The 11,244-nt window shown below is 34.9% G+C and overlaps 1 protein-coding gene across 1 annotated transcript; it reads right to left on the bottom strand.

Annotated features, from left to right (window-relative positions):
• Window positions 1-3,560: 3,560 nt before the first annotated feature.
• LOC111401435 (zinc finger BED domain-containing protein DAYSLEEPER) lies at window positions 3,561-10,774 on the bottom strand. The gene is made up of 6 exons (XM_023029167.1): window positions 10,545-10,774; window positions 10,384-10,450; window positions 10,223-10,304; window positions 6,517-6,744; window positions 5,346-6,217; window positions 3,561-4,616 (listed from the first exon to the last, which is right to left on the bottom strand). The coding sequence occupies exons 1-6, from the start codon at window positions 10,553-10,555 to the stop codon at window positions 3,702-3,704; spliced, it is 2,175 nt and encodes a 724-aa protein (XP_022884935.1). The 5' UTR covers window positions 10,556-10,774; the 3' UTR covers window positions 3,561-3,701.
• Window positions 10,775-11,244: the final 470 nt, after the last annotated feature.

Here is an 11,244-nt window from a genome sequence, read left to right as displayed (position 1 = left end):
TTACTTGTAATAAGAAATCACCTATGTGAGAAAGAAGTGGGGCCGCTTCTAAGATAATTGTGTGCGGCTCAATTCTTAGACTCTCTCACAGAACCAGGCATATGTTTATGGCCAAAACGAACATAATAATGAGAACTGAACGGTGTTAGGAAGAATCCTGTGTGAAGTATATCATCGTTTACACAAACGACAGAACAGTTCAAAGGTATCACGTCTATTGGTCAGTCAGTAAAGTAAATATGCTTTCACAAGAGAAGGTTCAAAGGGTAACACCTACCTATCCTATGCAGGCTTCAACCGTTGAACTTTATCACCAACTCTTATGTCTCAAGTTTCGTGTCCCTCCCAATTTTCATTCATGTGGGGGATTGTTGGAAAAATGAGTGAATTAACTTACTTTTGGCACAATTTTCATTGGGATTATATGTGAGAAAAATAGATTTCACATATACGGTATTTCTATTTATAAGTGAAAATATTTGGTGTTATTTTAGATAGTGTATGAATAAAAACACTTTATGTAAATTTTTGTGCAAATACGGTGAGTTGCACTGCCAAATACGGTGAGTTGTACTGCCATATACGGTAAGCAATTGTCAAATACGGTAAGTATGAATCCAGTGTCTCAAACACAAATACGGTATAACAATAGGAGTTACTATGAGATTTGCTATTAAGGACTTGGTTTCCAACCTTGTTGATGGGGAGATCAATCGCCCTCCTTTGGGACTCTGACTTCTGCACCTTTACTTAATCCTATCATAACAGTTTCAACTCAGGATGAAGGTATGGGATATTGCAAGGAGTAAAAAAGAGACAAACGTAAGTTTAGTCAGTGGTTCAGACTTATCGATTAGGCATATATTGGATATTGTATCTATGAGTACGATGAGACCTGATGCACCTACATTTTGCCTGACACACAGTGGACAATCGCTTGGACAATCCATATCCCCTAGGCAGGCCCCCTTCCCTTAGATTGGACCCTTCAGTAATGGGTAACCCCACCTACTCAGACTACTATGATCACAACATATTTCGGACAAGAAGCATGACTCATTCTATGTACCACGTGATGGTCTATCTTCGTAAGTACCCTTGAGTCGTTTTCACTTATTCATTGTATCAATTTCCTTTATAGTTTCTTTCATTTACTTTTAGACTTTTGTTGCACTTTATCATTTGCTAGAGGCCACAGCTATGCCTCCTCCTTTATTTGCATTTCTTTTCATTATGATATAAAATAACCATACTACTGGTCTCTACTTAAAAAGGGGAAATGTAACTTAACAGAGAGTATCTTTGAATTAAAGAGAAATTTGTTACGCTCTCCATCTAACTCTTTATTTTAGTTTTTTCAACAATCATATTTATTGTTTTTGTCTCATTATAACTAAAATACTCAAACGATTTGAATAATTTAAGAAATGAAGCATTAAACTTACAATTTATTAAACCTTTCGGTAGGGATTAAAATAAGATTTTTTGTAGATTTTGATATAATTTGATGAAATGCGGGGTTAAAAAGTTGTAAGACCTACAAAATATATAGTTAAAATTAATTGTTGATTTTAATTTAAATTAAAATATCGATTTTAATCGATACCAAAAAGGGGCTAAATGTGTTGACTGTCCTAACATGTAGACTAAAAGTCACTTTTTATTTGATAAAAAAAAAAATAGAATTAAGAAGGGTATTTAAGCCTAATTACAAGAACCAACTCTTTAAAATAGAGCACCGGTTTTTTGCTTATGCTCAGCACCACACGTTACATTAATTGGTTTTAATTTAAAATCTACTATGAACATATTCACCAATTAATTGATGTTCCATATTATCGATATTGAAGATAATTATCGATGTTTAGTGAATCATTCTCTTTATTTGAATATTATCACTTCTATAATCAAGATAAGCTTTTGTCCCAATATGTGGTGGACCTTATTACAACATTATGTGATCCAAATTACTTCATGATGAATGATGAATCGTATCAATTGCAAGGTAAAATCAATTCGCAATAACTACACTTCACTTTAGTTCAATCAGGCTACTAAATATTAATTATGTCCAATGTGGGTTGCTATACTTTAATATAATTTCAATCTAAGAATCACACTTTAATTTGGTATCAATTAAGATAACTTTGTTCAATTCCATCAATGATAATCGATTATGTGACAATTAATAAATAATGATTATCAGAAATGATAGTTTATAAATAATGATTATTACACAACCTTTAGTTGCTAGCATGAAATAAGTACAATTTCATTAAAATAAATGACAGACACTATTTATTGATTGCTATGTCATCATTTTCTGTTAGATCAAGGGATAGAATTAGGAGATATTCGATTGAAATAAAATTGAAGTGTAGTTACCAAAATTAAAGTACAGTTACTTGATTGAACTCGAACGAATGTGTAATTACCACGAATCAAATTTAGCCTCAATTGCACATAAATGTTTTATATGTATGATAACTGTGTTTTTACACACTTAGGCATGTTATTATACTTGATAAATTATTCCTTATTGAACAAATTTCTATCTATTTTTTATTGTGATTATATTAATTATGGGTAAAACCTGGACTTGGATGCAATTAACATGAAATGGACAATTTTTAGCTAATATGATGTTGGTTTGGAGAAATTAAAGAATAATCGGATCGCATGGAGTGATGCGTATTAGAGAACAACGGAAGAAAATCATAAGTTTCAGATGTGAAACTTATGATTAAATTGATTAAATTAGAGAATTCAACTAAATTTAACTTTAGGAATCGAAATTGTGTAGCGAGATTAAAGGTGATGACTACAGTGAAATTGTAAGTTCTTATTCTTACACATAAGTTAAAATCTATAATTGTTTATTTTGTGCTTTTTAATTATTTTCTTATATTTAAGATATTTGGAATAATCATTAAAATCAATTTTAATTATTCTTATTCAAATAGAAGTTAAGGATAGTTTAACCAATATTATCAAATTAACAAATAGACCTCATGAGAATGATAATATAAACTCTTAATTCTATTTTATTACTTATCAATAATAGCATATACTTGCAATAAAAATAACGTAACTATATGCCTAATTCAAAATTAAACTCATATACATCTCAACAAAACAAACACACTGTACATGCTCTATTCGAGTCACACATGGCCCAAGTCTAACTATTTCAATCAATTTGGAACATAAATCTACTCTCTCGAACTTTATGTCCCTTGGACTGTTCGTCCAATACTTATTTTACATCTCTATAAATTACCTCCTCTTAACAAATATTAAAACAAACATATTTTCTGATACATCAAGAAGTCACGCCTAGACCATTTGTAAGAAATAGTGTGCTGAGATGTCGTATATATATTATTTTACTATAGCAAATTTGATACAACAAATGTCTACTCTACTTTCATGGCCATCGCAAAATGAAAACACAAGAATCAACCGTTCACGTGGCTAGTAGTGCAGGGTGACATGATGAGCGAAGAGCACACCAATTTTACATCGAAACAACTTTTAATTTAAAAACAAAGAAGAAGAAAAAAATACAAAAATGGTCTAACATCTTAATGAAATTAAGCGTGGGCACAAAATAACAATTTAACTTCAACTGTTACTTGTTAAAGTTGTACAATACGATTATGTAGCTGAAATTTGATCATAATTACAATGCTATCGGCATGTCATTTTTGTTTCTTTTCAGAACTTCTACTGCTACTGTCTGTTGCTGATGAAGCTGCCAATTCCATCAACCTTTCGTAGTCAATCTCGGTCAATTTATGCTTCACCTTGATCCCGCCTAGCATCCATGACTTAATACAAAGCAAAGTTTGAGTATTTTCAAATGGGATGGAGAACCTCTGCCTATCAATTTCCTCACCCTTGCTACAAAAAATGTCTTCAGGAGATGCAGCAGTTGATTGTACGGACAAGAAATCCCGAGCCATCAGAGACAAGCGCGGATATCTTGTGCTGTTCACTTTCCACCACTCTAAAACATCTGTGTGTATTGGTGCTGGTGGCTCAGATAAATATTGAGTAAGCTCATCAGTAGCAGAATTCATGCTTGCCCTTCTTTTTTTACGAGCAATTTCCTCAGCAAAAGAAACACTTCCTCCATCATCCATCTCTTGAGCAGTGTATGAACTGGTTAAAGATGTAAAATAGCTGGTAGAATAATTGTTCATGAAATGGTTTCTTGCCTCCTCCAAATAGCTTTCCAAGTTGAGATTTTCAGGCATCAGCTCAACTTTTATCCGTGGATCAAGAATTGCAGTCATGTAAGTAAATACATTGCAAACCTGGTCACAGTAATTTTGAGCTTTGGTGGCCATGTCTTCTGCTGCACTCTTGAGCCAATCAGCACTTTGCCTCGAGTTTTTGCAAGTTAAAATCATCTCAGAAATATGATCCATGAAGAAGATAACAAGTCCAACGGTCAGCACTCCATTTGTGCACATGTTATTGATAGTCTTATAGAATGGTTCTAAATACTTATGCATAATATGAACAACATTTTTCTCTGCAGAATTGAGCAGCAACCCACTGTCAATTTGTTCCTCGTACTTCCTAATAATAGTTTCCATTGATTTACTCGCCTGTAGGAAAATATAGAGCCCTTAATCAAAGTCAATCCTCATAGAAAATACTAGAAACATTGGTGCTGTCTTCTTCTTTTTCTCCCTATAATGTTATTTTAGTTTTATGAGCGTATTTGTTACCGAACAAACAAAATCCACAACTCGAAGTAAATCTCCAATGTAAGGTAGAGCTAAATAACTCTGATTCTTTAGTGCAAAATTGGACATTCTTGAGGACACGAGACTAAAGCTAACCTATAGGTTATAGCTGAAAGCTATACCAGAAGAACACTACCAACTAACAAGCCATCAATTCTCTCTGTTCATGTGGTTATGATCAATAATCATCAAAGCGATTTATAATTTCCAGGGTGTTTGGGCACAATAATCAATATTGAAAATGTCAACTGATAGTAAATAAAACCATAGTAGCAGCTGGAGGATTCAATTAAAAGCTATTTCTGCATATTTTACAGCCCTAAAAATGTAATCTTGGTATGGCTAGTAGTATTGTTCTCTCAAATGTAAGCTTGCTGGATTGCTCTGAGAGATTGAATTAATATCAGAAGCATCTGTAAAGTTTAGGACATCCATTCATTAAGAAAGAATAATTAGGAAAGAGAGGACTCTCTCAGTACTAACTGAAGACCAGATTTTACTTCCATTTTTGTTCTCAGGTATTATCAATGAAACAAAAGCCTGTTCAACTTATATATTATTGATTTTGCATAAGATGAGAGAAATTACCTTACGTGCAACATTAAGCATCTGGTAGTTTCCACTCCACCGAGCTGAGGCATCAAGGGGGAATTTCCAATTCCCTTCTTCATATGCTGAAGTAAATTGAATAAAATCCTCAGAGATTTCTGATGATAAATTCATTGCCATCACAAACTCCCTGATCTTCAAGATTACTGACTTGGTAGTTTTTAATCCATCATCTATAATTGTATTCAGAGCACGAGCAGCACATGGAATATAGCAAAAGGGAGCAACTTTCTGACTATCTAGATTACCTTTCAGTTTATGACATGCATGTAAAGCATTTGAACTATTATCATGGGTGCAAGAGATGATTCTAGTATCTATATTATACAGCCTGATGACTTTCGACAGAACATAATGTATTTCAGTGCCCTCACAAGGGCTTGGTATATGGCAGATATCCAGAAGAACTTTCTGAAAGGACCAGTTTGCATCAATCCACTGGCATGTAACACTCATGTAGAGAATTTGCTCATAAGAAGTCCAGAAATCAAGAGTAATCGAAACCTTAGAAGAAACCTGCTCCATGGTCAGTCGGACATCTTCCTTCATGCTTTTATAAACTTCACATAGTACTGCTCGGAACTTTTCTCCAGACCAAATTTGTACTGACTGATTAAGGAACTTGAATGAGTTTCTCAGCCACTGTTCTTCCAAAGTAGATGTAGGAAGAGATGCTAAAGTGAGCCACTTGATAAGCAACCAATTAAAATGATCAAGTTCCACATGAGGCATCTTAACTAAAGCCTGTGGTTTCTTAGCAACTGTGACAGGTTGCACAACTGGAGTCGTGGCAAAATCCCCATTTTTATCATATCCAGGATGTCGATTGCTGAGATGCCTCCCCAAATTTCCTTTAACAAACAGAGGCATGTTATCAGTAACCAGGCTCAACTTATTCTCCAGCTATAATGCACCATCAGCAACCAACATAAGTAGGCTGATGAATTATGTTTAGACATAATGTAGATAATCTTAATTCAATAACCTACTTCTGGATTTATGCTCTCAATACCAACGTAAAATTGAGATAGTAAACACAGTAGCATTCACATCCTTCTTCAACAGAAATACTCCAGATGCACTATGATCATTGACAACAGGCAGAGTTTTCACATGAGAAAAAGGAAAAACAGCAGTGGCAGAAAATTACCAGTGGCAGTAGCAATAGAATAGCTCTGTCCACAAAATCTACACCTCCGAGTCTTCCCATCTACAGCTGTTTCAAAATACTTCAGATATACTGATGTCATTGTCTTTTTCCTTGGTTTTGCTGTAAGAACAGCATTTCCCTTCTCGGATGAACCCAACCCAATATCTATTGGATCGATATTTGGTATGATAGTTGCATCCATAGTGGGCATGGCCTTAGGATCTAATTCTGCTCCAATGCAGAAAACAAAATAATATCATACATAGAAGGCAAATAAAACCATAACTCTAATTTGAGAAGAAAAAAAGGTTTAAATATCTAGAAACATGTCCCTTGTATAAGGAGATGGCAGAAAACTACTATACAAAGAGAATCTTTCTCATCTTCAGCATATGATAGGTATAATGTCTGTACGTGTAATGAAATTCGAAGAAAGAGATCACTGAATATAAATTCAATTGTATAGTTTCATTCTTTCTACATGGTGCATATATACAATGAAAATTTAGAGCTGAAATCCCAAACCATTGTGAAATAGATCATTCAAATCCCAATCCCTTCACCTTTTCAGCATTTAGGTCCCCAAGTGATGGAAACCATCCAAATGAAAAGTCATGAGACATGCACATGACCCACTTATTTAGGGGAATTGGCACACAATTATAATTCTAATAGAATAATAATAAAAGCAGAAGGAAAGGAAAAATAAAAAATCCCCACAACCCCAGACCTGCTCCTAGATACACCTTGACCACACGCCCCCACCTTATGTTGCTGCTGGACACCTACACTCACCAACTCTTGCTGCCTCTAAACACCCAATTCTCAAATCAGTTTTTGCTAAAATCGCTATTTCTTCTTGAATTCTGAAGAGCTTTTAGACTCCCATCACTCGTATGTTTTAAGTGGTTATTAACCATTAAGTATATAAAATCAAGTCACAGGGTGGAGCAGCATTTATTGCATCTTTGAAGCTTCATATCCATTCTAGTTTTGATAGTTTGCAACAAAAAGCCATAATAAATTACCCCCCCCCCCCCCCTTACAATACCACCAAAGCACAAAAAGATCAAACAATGCTCCTCTGCCGAACGGAGTCCTACTCAACTAGAATTTTCAAGAAGTGCAGTTCTCGTTGCTATTCAAATAGAAGAAATTGCTGTCGTCGTAATTTTATTTGTACCTACTGTTACTGTGCTTGTTCTGTATTCCTATTCCCCACCAAACACCACTAGAACCCCTAAAACTACCATCCTAGCAGCCACACCAATGGCTACAAAACCCTCCAACCTCCTACTTCTGTAGCAAATTAAAATTTTCACCAACACCCAAAATTTATTTGCACAATTCCAAATCCTTTGACTTTTTTGATAATCATCGACATGTACTCTTACTTGTGGGAGGTTCACCGTCGACTCAGAACTTGAGGAAGACCCAAATGACGAAGTGATATGTAGTATAGGAGAATACAGGAAATAATGCACATCGTGAATAAGAGAATTCCCATTTCCATTTCCATTTCCATCATTCTTCGGTGTCTCAGTTTGGACTTCACAATCTTTCTTTCTGACAGTGATGGGTGGGGGGTTGCTGTCCGTGGTGATTGGCAGTGGAAGTAGCAACAGTAGATGGAGGAGCGATGGATAATAATACACTGTTACTCTACAACTAGAACAACTTGGATATAATCTATGCTCCTGTTTGGAGCTCATTTTCTTCTCATTTGTACATGTTTTCTTTTTACCGTTGCACAGTGAACAACTCTTTCTTTATTCAAGATTTCTAACACAACTAGACAAAAGTCTGTCAAAAATTATTCCTTTCTTTTAAGCTTTCCTATTTTTACCCATCACTCTAGCTACCCAATTTTCAAGAAATGCACCGTGATTTCTTTACCATTAAACGGGTATAATTGGAAAACAAAAACAAAACCCGGCAGCAAATACAAAAGTCATGAAACGGTGGGCCAGGAATGATGTGCCTGGAAAATGAATTATCTCAAATTAAAATGATTCCCAAATGGGGGCTATATAAAGAAACAACAAGAACAATTATAAATTGGCAATAAACTAGCAGTTGGGATCTGAACCTGCTGGACGCTTGCTTGGTTTGACATCAGATTCTGAACACTCACGCTCAAGCAGTCTAGATATCCAGCTTGCCAAAAATCTCTTGGACACGTTTAAGCAGGTCTTTTGTCAAAACATTAGCCAATTATTTCGTGGAAGACACAAAGACGGCTGCATATCTGCCAAACATCGACCTTTTCCTTGATGTAACATCAATCTACCTCTACATGCTTTATTTTATCATGTTGCACTTCTTAGTTGACTATATTTAATAGCTGCTTTCTTGTCACAACAAGCTTTTTGTGTCAGAAACTCCAGTTACTTTAGAAATGGATTCATCCATAAAATTTCACAAATCTTAAGAAAGATCTGGTCCCAACTTCTGCACCTCATCTTGTTGAACACTCGTTGTCTCTCTCTAAATTTTATGATTGATGTCAATCAGTGTGCCCACTGGATGACTTCCAAGAATCCATGTGTCCTTTAAACAGGTCTAAGGTATATTGTATTTAATAAACCTCCTTTATTTGATCTGACCATTTCAATGTGTAAGATTTATCAAAGATTTCCTAGATTTTTTACTTCAAACTCCCTAACAAGAGAATCTTTCAAGCATTTTTGTATCTCTGCTTCATTTTTGCTAGTCAAAATTATGTAATCTAGACAAACAACCATGACAATGATGACAATCCTCAGAATTAGTGAACATATCTTTCAATACACGATGTTACAGAAATTACTCTTACGATTTGCAGCAACAATCTGGCATTGGTTGTCATGGTCATCTACAGTTGTACAGTGTCAATGGACTAATGGCAGAACCATTTCATGTTCTTTTTATTTTATTCTTTCATCAATCAGCAGTTCTTGCGGTTGCAGAATTTTAATTGCCACTGAACAATGAGTTTTTTAGTGCACAAACAATAGCATCAGAGCAGAAAAAAATTGTAGGTTATTTTGAAATTTTTGTTTGATTGAAGGAGAAATGTACATTTTATTTCATGTGAGTATGTGTGTATTTTCTCATCATGTGACAATATATACAACACACTGGAAATATCATGTACTAACAAAAATATGTGAACAGCTGCATGAGCAAATAAAGGGTTTAGAAAGACAGAGAATATAAACCCTGTAAAGTAAAGAAAGCCAGAAAGAACACCCGACCCTGTAGATCAAGGTTGACGGGAAAGGCCCTATTTCTAAGTGCCTAAATGTTGCAGCATGGTTAATTAAGTAATCCAGTTCGATCCACCTTTCAAGAAGTTGGACGATCGTACTTAGAAGCAAGCAAGGTAATGAGGTTAATGCATTTTCTAGCAAGAGCAGGGGAACCACCGCTAAAGATTTGTGGACTTGGATTTTAAATTGATAATAGAATATAGAGCCCTAAGGGCTGTACATTTAGAAAAATCCATAGAAGATAACAGCCCAACAATAAGAAAAAGAAAAACCAAGAACTCAGAAACAGCGACAAATGAAGCCTTACTACCGACAAATTTCGGTAGGCTAAGTAACAAGTCAGAAGATTGGACAATTTCACGAGTGAGAGGTGCAACAGAAGAAACAATGATAACTGAAAGCTCCTTTTTTTGCGAAATTTATGAGATCTGGTCAGCATATATAATGATAATTACCTTTCAAGGTCTTGTTATATGCATTAGTAACACTCCAATCCATCACATTTCCAGCTGCACCCTTTCCACCAACTGTTCCTGTCTGTATTAAACACAGATTAAAAGAATAAACAAAGAAAAGAGATTCAAGTAATTCAACACAAAGACTAGAAAATTCGCACCGGAAAATTCATGAAAGAAGTACAAGAGTCTAGAGGAACACGAATTGGTAATAGCCCAGAAAAGATTCTGGGGGAATATCAAAAATACATGAATCAGGGGAAAAATTGATTGAAAAAACTAAGGAATTAAAACAGAAAAATAAAAAATGCCAGCAACCCACGAATTAATCATTTGAATAGAAATCTCTCAACTGAAAGAGCGGGGGATAAAGCAAGACTTGTTGGGAGTGAGAGAGTAATAGAGAGAGAAAAATGGAGGGAATGGAAGTGGTAATTTTGATTTGAGAGTGGAGGCTTCGGAGCTGAGATTGGAATCTGGCAAAGCGAGTCCGAGCCAGATCTGAGCCGAGAGAAGAGAATGGAGAGAGACAGAGAGAGAGAGAGAGAGAGAGAGGAGTCGACGCTATTTGTTTCTATTTTGTAGAGCCGTGACGCTAAATATTGCTATATTTTATTTTTCAAAGAGATCGCAATTGAGTAGCCAAACTTTAATTTATCTCAATTGAGTCCATAAAAACTTTAATATAGTTTCAAATTGGATTATTGAACTTTAATTTAATTTTAAATTTCACCATCCTATCACTTCGCTTTCTCAAAAAAATCTTAGAAAAAAAAAATAAAAATCATTTAACATATCTTAAACTAAAGTCAATGCCTAATCTTCATTCTACGATTTTCAGTTTCAAGGGCATTACATAATGATTATGTAAAAGATCAATTATGATATGTGCCATGGGCAGGGCGGATCTAGGCCCTAGCTGGATTCGTCGGGAAGAATTTTTTTTTGTTGGTAATAGATAAAATTTTTAGGTTATATAATTGGTAGATAATTTTATTTTCAAACATTTCTTCTGTTTAGTT

The sequence above is a fragment of the Olea europaea genome, chromosome 10 (assembly GCF_002742605.1).
Source record: "Olea europaea var. sylvestris chromosome 10, O_europaea_v1, whole genome shotgun sequence".
Classification (NCBI taxonomy): domain Eukaryota; kingdom Viridiplantae; phylum Streptophyta; class Magnoliopsida; order Lamiales; family Oleaceae; genus Olea; species Olea europaea.
The sequence above is the reverse complement of the archived record's forward strand: the minus strand, read 5'-3'. Positions and strand labels throughout refer to the sequence as shown.

Excerpts from the sequence above, each read along its gene's own strand:
- LOC111401435 (XM_023029167.1), bottom strand. Across the intron at positions 10,305-10,383 it reads CTTCTTTCATGAATTTTCCG|ACAGGAACAGTTGGTGGAAA; the intron begins GTGCGAATTTTC and ends TGTTTAATACAG. Across the intron at positions 4,617-5,345 it reads TGCTTAATGTTGCACGTAAG|GCGAGTAAATCAATGGAAAC; the intron begins GTAATTTCTCTC and ends ATTTTCCTACAG.